The sequence below is a fragment of the Nyctereutes procyonoides genome, unplaced genomic scaffold, assembly GCF_905146905.1.
Source record: "Nyctereutes procyonoides isolate TBG_1078 unplaced genomic scaffold, NYPRO_anot_genome, whole genome shotgun sequence".
In the NCBI taxonomy this organism is placed as follows: Eukaryota; Metazoa; Chordata; class Mammalia; order Carnivora; family Canidae; genus Nyctereutes; species Nyctereutes procyonoides.
The window spans coordinates 20,945,265-20,961,764 of record NW_026575048.1 but is presented as its reverse complement, the minus strand read 5'-3'; the positions used below and the strand labels follow the sequence as shown (position 1 = coordinate 20,961,764).

Genomic DNA, 16,500 nt, shown 5'->3' with positions numbered 1-16,500 from the left:
GTCTGTCTCTGTCTCTCTCCGCGAGACACACACACACACACACACACACACACACACACACACGCACGCACGCTCACCCCCCGCGCCGGGACCGGGACCGCGGGGACGACGGCCGCCGGGGCTGCGGAAGGCGGCGGCCCTGCCCGCGCCCGCTGGCGCTGCGGACTCTGCCCGGGCCAGGGCGGCGGCCGGCCGGAGGGCGACGTGGAGCGGCCACGTGGAGCGGCCCGCGGGGGGGAGGACCCGGCGGCCGCGGCGAGCCGAGGCGCGGCCAGCGCACAGCCTCAGCCGCCGCGAAGCCAGACCCCAGCCCTCGCCGCGCCGCCGCAGGTGGGTCCGCGCTCCGCCCCGGGGCGGCCGGGCACCGGGCTGGGCGGGCGGGGGGCCGGCGCCGCCACCGGAGCCCGCGGGGACGCGCGGGTCTCGGGGCGGGACCGCGGGGCGGGGGCGCCCTCCCGGCCCCCGGCCCCCGGGCTGCAGAGGCAGGCCCTCTGCGTGCCCCCCTGCGGCGGGAGGAGGTTCCCCTGGAGACCAGGTAGAGGGAGGGGCCGGAGAGAATCCTGAGCTCCCAGGTGTGATGAGGGGGGCTCACAATTGCCCACCCGCCTTTCCCTCCAGGGGCTCCTTTGTCCCTCTGACATCCTGGGAGGGAGGTTGGGGGCCGGCAGGAGTTTCATCCTCATTTGGCAGATGAAGAAAAGGGGGGCTGGGGAGGGGCCCCAGGTTATCGCCCAGCTGGAAGTGGCAGGGTAGAGATCAGCTCTCAGGTGTGGGACCTTTTTGGCTGTAGAAGCTCTCTCTCTTCTTTTTTTTTGGGGGGGGGGGGAGATGGTGTCTTGGGAGGCAGAAGGGGCCACCAGAGGGATAAGTTAAAGGTTAGGATTTGGTTCAAAATAATTTTTGGACAGTTAGACTCAGCGAGAAATGGAGTGGATGCCCTGTGAGGTGCTAGACTCCTGGCCTGGAAAGTTAAGCAAGCCGGAATGGCCATTGATGCTGTGGAAGAAAGTTTTGCACTGGACAGGAAGCTACCCAAGATCAAAGGCCTCTGCTGCATCCTAGATTCTCTGGAAATACTCAAATGCCCGTCATTCAACCTGCATGATCCCATTGCATCTTCCCCAGGCCCTTACAAGACAGATACTGTTACCCCAGGTCCAGAGAGAGTGAGACACCCACCCGGATCACACTTTCAGGACTGGGAGGCAGGATTTGTTCAGAGGTCTCATGCCAGGAGGGCTCTCTTCCCATGTGCTGGTGCACTGGCTTGAAGCAATCCGAGGCCTGAGAGTCACTGCAAATGTGAGTGTATGAATGTGAGTGTGTGTGAAGGATGTGAATAACTATTGAATTACATCATAACTGTTAACTATGACTTGTGGCTTTCAGGTGGTCTGAGGATAAATTACATCTGTGGGCATTACAGTTATAGGAGATGATTAGGAAGTGGTTCATAATGGCTTTATTTCTGCTGCTTACAAAAACTTTTGTAAATGCTGAGAAATGTCTTAAGGGTGAACAAATCATATTACACCAACCTCATTACACATTACTCGAGGTGCCTTTAAGCTTGAATTTCTTTAAACAGTAGAGGTGGATCACCTGTACCAAAAAGGACAGAAGCATAACTTAAGAGAATATTATTTAGATGGCATTAATAGTCCACATACAGTTATTTAAGCTTGTGACATGAACTGTAACCAGAGTGCTCAGGTTGTCAGGAGGGCCCAGGGTATTCCAGGTAGAGGGTAAATCAGCTTGGGCAAGAGCCCTGAAAAGTGAAAGTGAGAAGTATGTTGGGAGACTCCAGTAACCCTTCTGTTTGAAGCCAAGTGTTAATGTAATGGAGCCCTGGAAGATGAATATAAAATGGTAACCTCATAGCTGATTATACAAGGCCTTGAATGCCCAGCTGAGGACTCTGGACTGTAATAGAAATTGGGAGCCATTGAAGATTTTGTGGCAGTGGCATTCTAGCTAAGGAAGATTAATGTGGGGACGGAGGGTTCTTTTTTTTTTTTTAAGATTTATTTATTTATTTGAGAAAGAGAGAGAGAGAGAGCAAAGGGAGGAGCAGAGGGAAAAGGAAAGAGAGAATCTCAGTCTTCATGCTCAGGACACGGGGCTCAATCTCACCACCCCAAGATCATGACCTGATCCAAAACCAATAGCCAGATGCTTAACCAACTGAGCTACCCAGGCACCCCTGAAGGGTTCCTTAAATGGAGAAGCTACCAGAGGCAAGGACAAGAAAGATGCTACTACATTAATTTGTGCAAGAAGGAATTCATTATGTACTTACTATCCATTGTAATTGTGTGAGGTGAGTTCTGTTATTATCTCATTGTGTGGATAAAGTAACCGAAGTTCAATGAGGATAATTAACTTACCCAATTAACAGCCTGTGGTGGGGCTGTCCCAAAGCTCTGTTCTCTCTCCACTATACATACTTTATAGTTGTATACATATGATGGATGCGTTAGGACCAAGAGGAGAATAATGGTAATTCATGTAGGCAGGGTTCAGGATCAGATACACGCTTTCAGGGCCTAGGGCAAGAACAAGATTAAGAATTTCAAGATGGAGGGATCCCTGGGTGGCGCAGCGGTTTGGTGCCTGCCTTTGGCCCAGGGCGCGATCCTGGAGACCCGGGATCGAATCCCATGTCGGGCTCCAGGTGCATGGAGCCTGCTTCTCCCTCTGCCTGTGTCTCTGCCTCTCTCTCTCTCTGTGTGACTATCGTAAATAAAATAAAAAAATTAAAAAAAAAAAAAAGAATTTCAAGATGGAGGAATCCTTGGGTGGCTCAGTGGTTCAGCGCTGCCTTTGGCCCAGGGCATGATTCTGGAGTCCCGGGATCAAGTCCCACATTGGGCTCCCTGCATGGAGCCTGCTTTTCTCTCTGCCTGTGTCTCTGCCTCTCTCTCTCTCTCTCGCTCTCTCCCTTTGTGTCTCTCATGAATAAATAAATAAAATCTTTAAAAAAAAAAAAGAATTTCAAGATGATGGGGTGCCTGGCTGGCTCAGTCGGTAGAACATGAGACTCTCAATGTCAGGGTCATGAGTTCAAGCCCCACACTGTGCGTGGAGCCTACTTAATTAAGAAAAAAAGGAGAAAGAATTTCAAGATGGTGACAGCAGAGCATTACACTAAGCCAAGAACCCCTCTGAGAGGTGGGCTCCGTGTGACTACTGCCCAGTCACACACAGTTCTGATTACTAAGACAACAACCATCTTAAAACTTAGTGGCTGGAAACAATAACATGGATTTGTTCATGAGCGTGCAGTCTTGAAATTCTTTCTCCTTCCAGACTTCTTCCATGGTGGCTCAGGGCTCCAGAGGTGCATACTGGCCTGTGGGGAGATGAGAAAGAAGCAGAGCCAGGTCTATGTCACCTTTTATGACATACACCTGGAAGTCGTGTAGCTGTATTTCAGCTATTCATTAGAAGTGAGTGGCTAAGTCCAGATCGCATACATGGAAAGGCAAATTGGACTTGGTCCTTTGTGGAAAGAAGTGTCAATCAATTTGTAGACCTTTTGCAAACCAGCACATTTGGCCTAATGAGTGAGTGGATTAGTGGGATCTGAGGGGTGCTTCCCCTTTATGCCTGAATTGCTACTACCAGAGAGTCCTCTTTTAAAAGGCACCTGCTAGTGCATGATCACACATGAAGCCCAGATAATAGGTTTTGGCAGCTCTGAGGGATTTAAATTATTCCAGTCCCTCCAGTAGGCGCAGGTCCTGGCAGTGAACAGATGGGGTGGCAGTGCAGAAAATAATCTGAGGGTATCCAGTGGGGAGACCAGGAGGGTGGGTATGTGTGAAGCCACTGCAGAGGAATCCAGGAATATTTCCAGAGGGAAAAAGGCATTATTGGATGACCAGGCACTGTGCAGAATGTGTAGGATGTGTAAAATCGAACCCCACACCCCATGAGAGATGCTCTCGTCTGCCTTAGGTTGCAGATGGAGAACGTGAAGCACAGAAGTCCCACAACTACTGCATTTGAGAGCTGGAGTTTGGATTCAGGTGGCCTGGGGCTTTGGGCCCGGACCTACCCTTCACCTTTGGGCTATGCCACCTCATCCTTAGGAAGTCTGTGTTTCTCTTTCTCCCAATCATTATCTAACATTTGTATCTTTCCTTTATTTTATGTTTGCAAGCTTTAAGGAACTACAAGGATAAGTAATTCTACTTTGTATTATCATCTCACTTATAAGATAGTTCCTCACACATAGTAGGTGCCTGATAGTATTATCTTCATTCTACAAACTTACATCTATACTTGCCTTCCCTATGGATGCTCACCTTCTGGTCTTTGTCAACATAGGTCTTTGACATCTGGTGCTGCCAAGCTACCCCCTGTGGCATCAGTCCCAGGGTCTGTTCTTTCTGGCGTTCTCTGTCTGGCCTCTTCTAGCCAGCTGGCCCTCTCAGCAATTATATGTCTCTTGTTCCACCTTAGAGTCTAAAACCCTCAGCTGAACCCTGCCACCACCACCCCTGAAAACGCCAGCAGCACCCTGGACGAAAAGAACAGCGCCCTCTGACCCATGGACCCATACCCTCCTTCAGCCATTACTTCCTGAACACTCAAGCCCCCTGTGGGCAAGACCTTCTTCCTAATCCTCCTGGCTTAGGCACAGATGTCTTCAGCCTTGCAGCCTTGCAGCCTTGCAGCCTTTCCACTCAGTCAGTCCCCCGTAGGAAATCTCTCTCAGATTTGTCTTTGACCCCCTGTTGGGGTAGGCTGCAGTGAGCTCCCCGCTACAGAGAGAACCCGAGTAGTTTTAAAACCTACTCGCATTCCTCCAGTCCTTTATTCCACCTGTCCTGTTATACTTATGGTGTCTTTCATAATACAGAAGTTTAAAGCTTTTTTAAAATTACTTTTAAAGATTTTATTTATTTGACAGAGAGAGAAAGAGAGAGCACAAGCAGGGGGAGAGACAGAGGAAGAAAGAGAAGCAGCCTCCCTGCTGAGCAGGAAGCCCGACATGGGGCTCAATCCCAGGCCCCTGAGATCATGACCTGAGCTGAAGGCTGACACCTAACTGAGCTATCCAGGCACCCCTAAACCTTTGATATATTCAAATCTATTTTTTGCAATATTTATCATTTTTTAAAAAGTATTTGAAAAAGAGAGAGAGCAGGGGAGGGGCAGAGGGAAAGAAAAAGAAGCAGACGCCCTGATGAATGCAGAGCCCGACATAGGGGTTGGGATTGGTGTGAGAGACCGATTCCAGACCCTGAGACTGTGACCTGGTAGAAACCAAGAGCCCAACTGACTGAGCCCCCAGGTGTTCTGCAAGACTTATTTCTAAATGCTCCCTCATACAATGTGATTTGCTTAGCCATTGCCTAAATGTTAGACATTCAGGTTATGTTTCTTTGACTAATACGTATAACATGGTTATAAGTATCTTTATAATTTTTTTCCCATTTGAGCTCCTCCTTATGTAATCCTCAGGTTGGTATTGTTGGGTCAGAGTTTCATGGCAATCGGTGCACATTTGCAGGCTGCTTTCTAGAAACGTTTCGAGTTTGTAGTCCCTCAAACAATATAGGTTAATCCTCACTGATTCAATTTCTTTAATGGTTATAGGACTATTAAGACTTGCTATTTCTTTCTCCATCAGTCTTGCTATTAGGTTTTTCTAGGAAATTAGGTCTAACCTCTAAGTTCTAATTTCTGCTATTTCTGTAGTTATGTCCCCATGCTCAATGTTAATGTTGTTAAGTTGTGCCTTTTCTCTCTGTTCTTAATGCAAGTTGTCAGAGGCTTGTCTATTTATCAGTGTTTTTTTTGTTTTGTTTTATTTATTTATTTGAGAGAGCACAATCAGCAGGGAAGGGTAGAGGGAAAAGCAGACTCGCTGTCGAGCAGGAAGCCTGATGTGGGACTCGATCCCAGGACCCTGGGATCGTTACCTGAACCAAAGGCAGACGCTTAACTGACTGAGCCACCCAGGCACCCCTATTATATTAGTCCTTTTTATTTTTTATTTTTTTAAAGATTTATTTATTTATTTATTTATTATATAGAGAGGGAGGCAGAGACACAGGCAGAGACACAGGCAGAGGCAGAGGGAGAAGCAGGCTCCGTGCCGGGAGCCCGACGCGGGACTAGATCCCGGGACTCCAGGATCGCACCCTGGGCCAAAGGCAGGCGCTAAACCACTGAGCCACCCAGGGATCCCCTATTAGTCCTTTTTAAAGCAACACCAGGGGCAGCCCTGGTGGTGCAGCGGTTTAGTACCACCTGCAGCCTGGGGTGTGATTCTGGAGACCCAGGATCGAGTCCCATGTCAGGCTCCCTGCATGGAGCCTGCTTCTCCCTCTGCCTGTGTCTCTGCCCCCCCTCAAATAAATAAATAAAACATTAAAAAATTAAAAAAATAATAAAGCAACACCAGTCTCTGGCTTTATTGTTCTTCTCTATCACATTCTTAATTTCTGCCATCTTTTATTTTTCATTTTAAGCTTTTTCTATTTTACTAGCTTATTGAATTGGAAACTTAACTCGTGAACTTTTACCTAATATATGCTTTTAAGTCAACCCACTTTCCCTCTGATACTGCTCTGGCTACCTATCTTGTTTCTTGTCTTTCTATTTTTATTTTTTACTTGTTTATTTGAGAAGAGAGAGAGAGAGAACATGAGTAAGAGAGACAGGCAGAGGGAGAAACAGGCTCCCCACTGAGCAGAGAGGCTGATGTGGGGCTCAATCCCAGGACCCTGAGATCATGACCTGAGCCAAAGGCAGATGTTTAACCAACTGAGCCACCCAGGGGCACCTACCTGTCTTATTTTCATGTATATTTTCCCAGTATTTTTCCCAGTATATTTTCCCAGTATCCAATTCTAAGTATTTAACAGTTTCCATTATGATTTTCTTCTGTAATCCACATGTAAGTGTGCCTTTTAAATTTCCATATATGTGAGATTTCTTGAGATCATTTTTGTTATTGGCTTCTAATGTAATTATATGTTAGTCATATAATATGGTGTGAGACAGATTCTCTGATATGCACTGAGCCATATGCTCTGGCCTACTACTTGACAGTTTTTATAAATATTCCACATGCATTAAGAAGAACATGTATTTGCTAAGAGATTGAAGCGGTAGTCTCCCATTTGCTCATTAGCTCAGGCATATTAAATATTTTATTCAACCCTCTACATTCTTACTAATTTTTAGTCTGCTTATCTTTCAAATACTGAATGAGGTATGTTAAATTCTCCTCCCATGATGGCAGATTAGACTTTTTTCCTTGTAGTTCTGCTGTTTTTTTTTTTTTTAAGATTCTATTTTTTAGAGCAGCTTTAGGTTCACAACAAAATTGAGAAGGAGGTACAGAGATTTCCTATATCTCTTTTGCACACTCTACCCCCATACACACCTCCCCCATTATCAACATCCCAGATCAGCGTACATTCATTATGACTGGATGAACCCACACTGACACATCATCACTCAAAGTCCATAGTTTATGACATGGTTCATTCGTATACATTCTGTGGGTTTAGACAAATGTATAATCCATCATTATAGTATCATAGAGAGTAGTTTCACTGCCCTAAAATCTTCTATGCTCCACCTCTTCATCTTTTCCACCTCAAGCCTTAGCAACCACCAACATTTTGACTGTCTCCATAGTTTTGCCTTTTTAAGAATGTCATATAGTTAGGATCATACAGTGTATTGCCTTTTCAGATTGGCTTCTTTCACTTAGTAATATTCACTTAAATTCTTCTAGGTCTTTTTGTGGCTTGATAGCTCATTTCTTTTTAGCACTAACATTCCATTGTCTGGATATACCACAGTTTATTTCTCCATCCACCTATTGAAGTACATCTTGATGCTTTCAAGTTTTAGCAATTATGAAGAAAGCTGCTATAAACATCTATGTGAAGGTTTTTGTGTGGACATAATTCTTCAGCCCCTTTCAGTATATATGAAGGGGTGCAATTGGTGGATTTGCTAGACTGTATGGTAAGAATATGTTTAGTTTTATACGAAACTGCCTAAAAGTCTTCCAAAGTGGTTGTGCCATTTTGCATTCCCATCAACAATGAATGAGAGTTCCTGCTGCTTCACATCCTCGCCAGCATTTGGAATTGTCAGTGTCCTGGATTTTGGACATGCTAATAGGTGTGTAGTGTTATGTCAGTTTTTATTTTAGATGTTTCGAGCCTATGTTATTAGACATATACAAGTTCAGAACTATGATATCTTCCCAGGGGATTAAATTTTTATGAATTTTAAATGACATTCTTTTATCTATAATAATGCCTTTCACATTAAAATCTAGTCTAAAAATATAGTCTAATGTCAATAAAACCCTACTAGCTTTCTTTTGTCTATTATTGCTTTTTTTTAATTGCTTTATATATACTTCTGTCATCCATTTGCTTTCAACCTGTGTCTATACTTTTTAGGTTCATTTCCTGAAAATTGCATATAACTACTTTTTTTTTAAAGATTTTATTTATGTATTCATAGAGAAGAGACACAGAGAGAGAGAGAGAGGCAGAGACACAGGCAGAGGGAGAAGCAGGCTCCATGCAGGGAGCCCGACGTGGGACTTGATCCCAGGTCTCCAAGATCACGCCCTGGGCTGCAGGCGGCACTAAACCGCTGCGCCACCGGGGCTGCCCCAACTACTTTGTTTTGTATACATTTTGGTAATTTCTATTTCTTAGTTGACGAATTTAAATAATTTATAGTTTTGACTACTGAGAAACTTAGATATATTTTTATCATCTTATTTTATGCTTGCTATTTGCCTTCCCTTTTTTTGTAGTTTCTCTTTTCTCTTTTACAGCCTTCCTTTGAATTGATTTTTTTAAAAAATTTCATTCATTTTTTTTCTCTACTGGTTTATTCCATTTCTGGTTTTTTAGTGGTGATCCTTATGACTCTTGCATGACTATTTAACAAAGTCTATTCTATTTCCAAACAACTGTCCTTACCTTACATCTTAATGTTGTCCGATATTATAACTCAGACCATCTTTTTTGCCCCATATTAAAAAATAATTACCAGTCTATGTTTATTTATATTTTCCCAAATACTTTGTGATTTTTTTTTTCTGCTCACCATTTTTCCTTGCATTTCAAACCCTTCTGGGATCATTTTCCTTGTTCCTGAGATAGATCCCTTAGAATTTCCTTTAATGGAGAAATGTTGGAAAATTCTCTTATTTGTTGTTTAAAAATTTTTTTAAAGATTTTATTTATTTGACAGAAAGAGAGTACAGAAAGAGAGGGAGAGAGAGAAGGAGAAGCAGACTCCTCACTGAGCAGAGAGCCTGATGCAGGGATCAATCCCAGGATCCTGAGATCATGACCAGAGCCCAAGACAGACGTGCAAAACTGACTGAGCCACCCAGGCACTTCTAATTGGTTGTTTATTAAAATTGTTCTTGTTTCACCTTGTTCTTGAAGATAATTTTGCTGAGACTATAACTCTAGAATGGCAATTCTCCCCCATGCCCTCTTAGGGTGTTAAAATCAGTGATGCTGTTGAGAAGTCAGTGGTCCGTCTAATCTTCCTTTTGGGGGATTTGTCTTTTCTTTCTGACTGCTTTCAAGATCTTTTTTTCTTGGTGTTCTGTAGTTTCAGAACAGCCTTGGAGGTGTGTATCCTGCTTATTTAATTGGCCTGGGATTGTTGGGTTTCCTGGATGGAGTATTAGTATTTTGCAATAGATCAGCTGTCATTTCTCAGATAATAGTGCTTAGATCCAATTTTCTCTGTTATTTCCTCCATCTTCCATACTGCTTAACCTCTGTTTTTGACTCTATGAGCTACTTTCTGGATGATTTATTCATTAATTCTCACATCGTCTGAGTCTAACCTAAATTACTCATTGCATTTTAAAATCAGTCTCTTTGTGGGGCACGTGGGTGGCTCAGTCAGTTAAGCATCTGGCTCTTGATATCAGCTCAGGTCTTGATCTCATGGTTGTGAGTTCAAGCTTCACATTGGGCTCCAAGCTAAGTGTGGAACCTACTTTAAAAAAAAAAAGGTGGGGTGCCTGGGTGGTTCAATTAGTTAAGTCGGCTCAGGTCATGATACTAGGGTCCTGGGATCAAGTCCCTTGTCAGGCTTCCTGCTCAATGGGGAACCTGCTTCTTACTCTCCTCCCACTCCATTCACGCTTTCTCTCCCTATCTTGCTCTCAAATAAATAAATAAATAAATAAATAAATAAATAAAATATTTAAAGCAAAATTAAGTCAATCTTTTCATTATATTTCTGTAATTTATATTTAGTTCTTTTTCAAATCTTCTTGGCATTTTTATGCTCATATCCCTCTCCCATAGTTTCAAGTTTCTCTTTAATTTCTTTTTTTTTAAGATTTTATTTATTTATTCATAGAGACACACAGAGAGAGAGAGAGGCAGAGATACGGGCAGAGGGAGAAGCAGGCTCCACGCAGAGAGCCTGACGTGGGACTCGATCCAGGGTCTCCAGGACCGCGCCCTGGGCTGCAGGCGGCGCTAAACCGCTGCACCACCGGGGCTGCCCATCTCTTTAATTTCTTGAAACAAATTAATTATCCTTTATATTCTCTGTACAATAATCCCAATGTCTTTAATTTTTGCAAGTCTGGTTTCACCTGCTATTGGCTAGCTGGCTCTCACTCACAGTGTCTTAGCTTCTTGTATGTTTATGACTTTCTGGCTGGGAGGTCATGCTCCTTAACATGTTACAAAAGGAATTTGAGGCCTGGATTAGGAGCTGTGTTTCTCAGGCAAGGTGTATATATTCCTCTGCTAGTTGATTGGAGGTCGTCTCAAGCAGGTACCACTTAAAATAGAAATGATTTGCTTTAGGTTTTTGAATCACAGAAGTAGCTTAATTCAAGCCTTGAACCCACATTAGAGCAGGCTTGTTGCAAGTCCTCAGGGAAGACTTTATCCCTCCACCCAGCTTTTTAAAAAAATATATTTATTTATTTTTTTGTGAGAGAGAGAGAGAGAGAGAGAGAGAGAGAGAGAGAGGCAGAGGGAGAAGCAGGCTCCATGCAGGGAGCCCGACGTGGGACTCGATCCCGGATCTCCAGGATCAGGGCCTGGGCTGAAGGCAGCGCCTTCACTGCTGAGCCACCCGGGCTGCCCTCTCCACCCAGCTTTGAGGTCAAAATAGGCAAGGTTTATGCTGCCATTCTTTGTGGCACATTTACTTTTGTTCACCCTTATGATTGAGTCGGGCTGTTTGAATCCCAACTTTATGTAGGGAATCTCCTGTTAGTCTCCTCACACTGGGTGGGTCCAGGGCTTATCTCGGGGCTCCTCTATTGCACTAGGCATTCAGGTTGATAATGCAGATTCACCTGGGGTTTGGTTTGACAGACACTCTTAAAGCAAAAGCTGACCTCAAGCTCAGCGCCTCCTCAGAATTACCGTACTCAGAATTTCTTACTTTCTTACCAACTCAATGCATTTGAAAAGGTACTTTCTATTTTTATCCAGCTTCGCAATTACTTTCATTGGGATGTTTATCATCATACTCCCAGACATGGAGGTTTGGATATTTTTCTAAACGACCCTTTCACTGAGATGTGTCCACTGCAGTGGGACCTCGGAGGGCTCCCAGTTGGTGATACAGAGATCTCAGTTCCAATTCCTTCCCTTAGACAGGACTAATACTTGTCTTTACTCTTGGATGCGACAACCGAAGCTCAAGGATCTATATTGCCAACCAGTGTTTGTGAACACCTTTAGAGGAACTGTGGCTTCAGCACCCATTTGGCCATTGGGGATTATGGACACCAATAAACTGTGTAGACTCATGGTATCTGTAGAGGCCGTGTATGCAGAGAAAACTAAAGGCTGTTTCTATGCCTCTCGGTAGCTTCACCTTCTTGTGGACTTCCATGTTTCATAGCTTCTTCCTCAAGGTGACTCCACTTGCACAGCTACAGCTAGGCTCCCACATGTATCTTCCATGGGCCAGGTGCTCCCCAGCTCCACCTCACCTCTCTGAGGCAGTTGATTGCCATCCTTGCGGTCCTTCTGCAACTTGTTACAGTCATGGAGCTCTTTGAGAATCTGGCAAAAGCTACAGACATGTCCCCAGGAGAATTCCATGCCAGTCAGAATGTCGAGGACCATGACAGGGGTTCCTGATCCTCTGCCTAGACCATCAAGCACCTGGTGATTTGTCTTCCTAGAGATGGGGATGGGGTCTCAGGCTTCAGCTGTGGTGGGTGTGTGCTTCCTTAGGAGATCATATGATGTGCACATCCACCTGGGCCTCGTCAGTGAGCTTCATGCTCTGTGCTTCTGATAGATCCTTTCTCTGTTTGTTTTCATATAACCAAGTGCTTGTGTTGCCAATGGGCCTACACAGTGTAGGTCTAAAGGGAAGCTTTTGTTTTTTCCTTTCTACTGGGATTTCCTAACTGCATTCAGTGAACAGGTCCTAGGGCCACCATCGGTTTCACTCTGATTTGTTTCAATCCTTACCTGAGTTTAGACCTGTGTCAAGGAGTCCAAACCTCCGTACTCCTGAGAGGCTCAGAGGTTGAGTGTCTGCCTTTGGCTCAGGGTGTGATCCTGGAGTTCTGGGATTGAGTCCCACATCAGGCTCCCTGTGAGGAGGCTGCTTCTCCCTCTCCCTCTCCCTATGTCTCTGCCTCTCTCTCTATGTGTCTCTCATGAATAAATAAATAAAATCTTTTTTTAAAAAAAGGAGTCTGAACCTTTATGGATTTTTTCTTAGGTGAGTTTTGATAAATACAAGCTAACAATCTGCCTCTGTGTCCGTCTTGGTCTTTTGGCAACTCTGCATTTCTGATTTGGCCTTTTTCTTAACGTCTTTGAGCTAGTTTCCATCTACAAAATGAGGGACTAGACTGGAGTAGATGTACTTAAACCGCACTTCTAGGAGCACCTCAGGGGCTGGTGGGGGTGATGGTAGGGGGATGGGTGTGGGGAATGGGTGGGGCACCTCAGTGGGGGAGCTAAGGGGGGAGAGACCTCTGCCTGCTGAGCCATTTCCACCACAGCAGGTCTGCTTGATCAGCTTTACTCCAGTGGGTCTGGAGTAAGATTTGTTTTGGACAAATTCCACAGGAGATCGCTGAGGTCTGTGTGTGCCTCCTCCCTGAGCAGGAGTCCTGACACCTGGGCTGCAGGTGGAGGCAGGGAGAGAAGGCGCCTCTGACCCACTGATTCCCCCACTCTGTGGCAGATATTCCTTCCCCTTGACTCCCTAACTCTGTTCCTAGTTCCAGTTCCAGCAAGGATGCTGTTACCTTTGCCAGTGAGAATGTTAGTGCTGCTGCTGCCCCTGAGCCAGGCCGCTCCCAAGGATGGAACCGTGAGGTAACGGGCTTCAGAGGGAAGGGCCACAGGCTGGGATGCAGAGAGTCCCTGAAGAATCTGGGCCCCTCTGGGAGGGAGGAGGCTGAGTGTATGCTCCCTGAGCTCTGTATCTGCCCCCTGCCCCCAGCTGCTGCCACCCCTGCCTGTGCCTGTAAGAGCACTCATTGCAGAGTGGGTACCCACCCAGCGCGTATTTGCTGGGATTGATTCATCTGGGATTCAGGCGCTCAGTTCCAATGGGGTGTGAAGCCTGGGAAGAAGCTGCACTCCTCTTCTCAACAACTCATGTGGGAATGCCAGAGCCTTCGAGATCATTAGCATATCAATCCTATTTTGTGTGAACATCCCTCTCAAGGTGTTGGGTGTAAAGACCACATAGTAAGTTCGCTGGGTGGAGCGGAGGGACAGATAAAGGAACAGCAGCAAGGCTGGTGGCTGTGACAAAGGCTGATGCTATGGCTCCTGCCAGCAAACTGGCCTCACGGTCTGGACTGGCCTCACGGGTCTGGACTGATTTGGGCAAACTGGCCTCACGGGTATGGACTGATTTGGGCATAGAGGCAGCCCATCCAGAACTGAGAGCAAATCTCGGGCTTCAAGGACTGAGAAAGAGAGCCCAAGCAGATAGAAACTCTAAAACCAACATCTATGTCCTCACCTTGTGTCATGGGGCAAATCCGGTCTGTGGAAAACTGGGCGGTATCTTTGGGCTGAGCCAGAGACCTACCTGCCCTGGGGCCCCGGCCCTGACATAGAAGGGTGACTAGGATCCACATTGTCTGGCCACCCATTCACTGTTTTCTCGGGTTTCCAACTTGTTTCTACTAAGTGTGGCCTCATTTGGCCTCTGTCTAACCAGATGCTTTATTTGGGTTTTCCCTTAACATCTAAGTTAGGAATCTATAAAAACAGTCTGAGGGAGTAGGTTCTGCTTCTGAGACCAGAAGGGCCTCCTCCCCACAAGGTTTTTGGAAATGTGAGAGAACAACACCCTTTGGGTCTGGGGAACGCTGCCAGGAGCCTGAGGGTGGAAGGCTGGTAGGCTGGATCCTCCAGGAGGCTCTTTGCCAGGCTGGCGCTTCTCTCCCTCCTCCAGGCTGGACCCTGGAGTGCAGCAGCAGCCGCTGCCCAACCCCTTCCAGCCAGGCCAGGAGCAGCTTCGGTGAGTGGGCTGGCCTGGGGGGTAGGCCAGGGTCTGCAGACCAGCCTCTCTGGGGCTTACTTTCCACGTTTCTGCCAGGCTTCTGCGGAACTACCTCCAGGGACTGGAGAAGATGGAGAAGGAGCCAGAACACATGACCCGGGAGCAGGGTGAGGGGCTGGGCCCTGGGGGGTGCCTGGGGCAGCAGAGCCAGGACTGACCCCAGGCTCTCATGTGCCCTTGCCTCTTCCACCTGTTCCCGAGGCCTCTTCTGATCCGGCTTCTCTTCCTTAGTTCTCCTCTACCTCTTTGCCCTCCACGACTATGACCAGAGTGGACAGTTGGATGGCCTGGAGCTGTTGTCCATGCTGACCGAAGCTCTGGCACCTGGAGCTGCTGATTTTCCGATCGCAAACCCGGTAAGCCCTGGGGGCTCGGGTGCCCCTTCTCCCATGAAGGAGACTCCACTTCTTGGGGCTTCAGTCTTTTTCACTGTGACTCTTTCGGTGAATGCACTATAAAATAAGTGCTCTAAGCCTGCTTGGCAGGGCTGTGGAGACATGTGGGGAGGGTCAAGGCTCCTGGGAACATCTCTGTTCACTGCAGACTCCACAGCAACCATGTGCTTCCACAGGTGATCCTGGTAGTGGACGAGGTGCTTGAGATGCAGGACCTGAATGGGGACGGACTCATGACCCCTGCAGAGCTCATCAACTTCCCAGGAGAGGCCCCTCAGCACACGGAGCCCAGAGAGCCCCTGGAGCCACAAGATGTTGGGAGGCAGTCCTTGTTAGCTAAAAGCCCATCAAGGCAAGAGCTGCAGGAAGCCCTGGATCCCAGAGAAGATGGGGGAGGGGTGGAGGCCAAAAGGGAGTCCTCGGAGCCTGTACAGGAGGCTGGAGGACAGGCGGAGGCTGAAAGAGAAGCCCCAGGCCCCGGAGTAGAGGCTGGAGGACAGGTAGAGGCCAGGGACCTTGGAAAGGAAGCAGAGGAGCTTCCAGGGGAAACACTGGAGTCTAGGAACACCCCAAATGAGGTTGAAGGTCACGTTATTCAGCTGGAGAATGATGAGATATGAACCTTGACAACAGAGATTCGCACCCCTAGAAGTCTCAGTACCAGAACACAAGCCCCAAAGAGTGGGGTGTGAATGTTGGGACGAGGACCACCTCTTTGTCCGCTTCCTGGCCCCAGTAGTAGGGGCAGGTCTTTCTGTGCAGCTCAGGTAGACCCTAAGTTGAGGGGGCAGCTTTAGGGCCCAGACAACCAATAAAGAACTGAATGAACTCATCTGCTTGGGCCATCTACTCACTGGTCTGGCCTGCCTGGCCTCAGGGATACAGGGGTTTGGAGGCTGGACAGGCCTCATAGAGGGGCTTCTGCTTTCCCAGTGTTCCCAAATGGTGCTGAGACCCAGCAGAGCACAGCAGGGCACAGCCAGCTGCAGACAAGCCAGGAGAGAGAGCGCAGCCTCTCCCTGGGGCCCAAATGCTCCCCGTGCCCCTCCCATGGTTTTCAGACACCCAGTACCCTCCTGCAGCTCCAAGCCGGTCCTCCCCACCACCCAGTACATGCCCTCCCTCCCCATAATATTAACAAGAACTACCATTTATTGAGAGCCCAGTACACACCAGGCCTCATGCTGGGCATTTTCTATGTTGTCTGATTGTGCCTTTACAATAATTCTAAGACCAGGCCGAATTAGCTCCATTTGACAGATGAGGAAATTGAGGAAGACCGAGTCAGTAACGTACCCAAGATGACACCACTAATGTGGCAGATTTGAATTCACGTGTGTGGGACTGCAGAGACCATGGTTTTAACATACTCTGTGGCCTCTGTGGCCAACTCCCATATGAAAATTAGCTAATTCCAATATGACCTCAGCCCTGGTCTCTCACAGGGAGAGCAACACTGTGTCCTGGGGCACATCTGTGGCTGAAGCACAGCCTTAACTACAAGGCAGCTCCAAGGGTGGGGCTTCAGGCTCTGGGCGGGTCACAGGGGAGATAT

At 47.0% G+C, this 16,500-nt stretch overlaps 1 protein-coding gene across 2 annotated transcripts; it reads left to right on the top strand.

Moving 5' to 3' along the window:
- On the top strand, positions 1-15,777 carry CGREF1 (cell growth regulator with EF-hand domain 1). 2 transcript variants are annotated; one of them, XM_055326923.1, is made up of 6 exons: positions 1-330; positions 13,250-13,346; positions 14,443-14,508; positions 14,587-14,657; positions 14,782-14,906; positions 15,122-15,777. In XM_055326923.1, the coding sequence occupies exons 2-6, from the start codon at positions 13,267-13,269 to the stop codon at positions 15,563-15,565; spliced, it is 786 nt and encodes a 261-aa protein (XP_055182898.1). In that variant the 5' UTR covers positions 1-330; positions 13,250-13,266; the 3' UTR covers positions 15,566-15,777. The 2 variants fall into 2 exon arrangements, with proteins under 2 accessions (XP_055182898.1, XP_055182899.1); XM_055326924.1 differs by lacking the exon at positions 1-330 and adding an exon at positions 8,597-8,693.
- Positions 15,778-16,500: the final 723 nt, after the last annotated feature.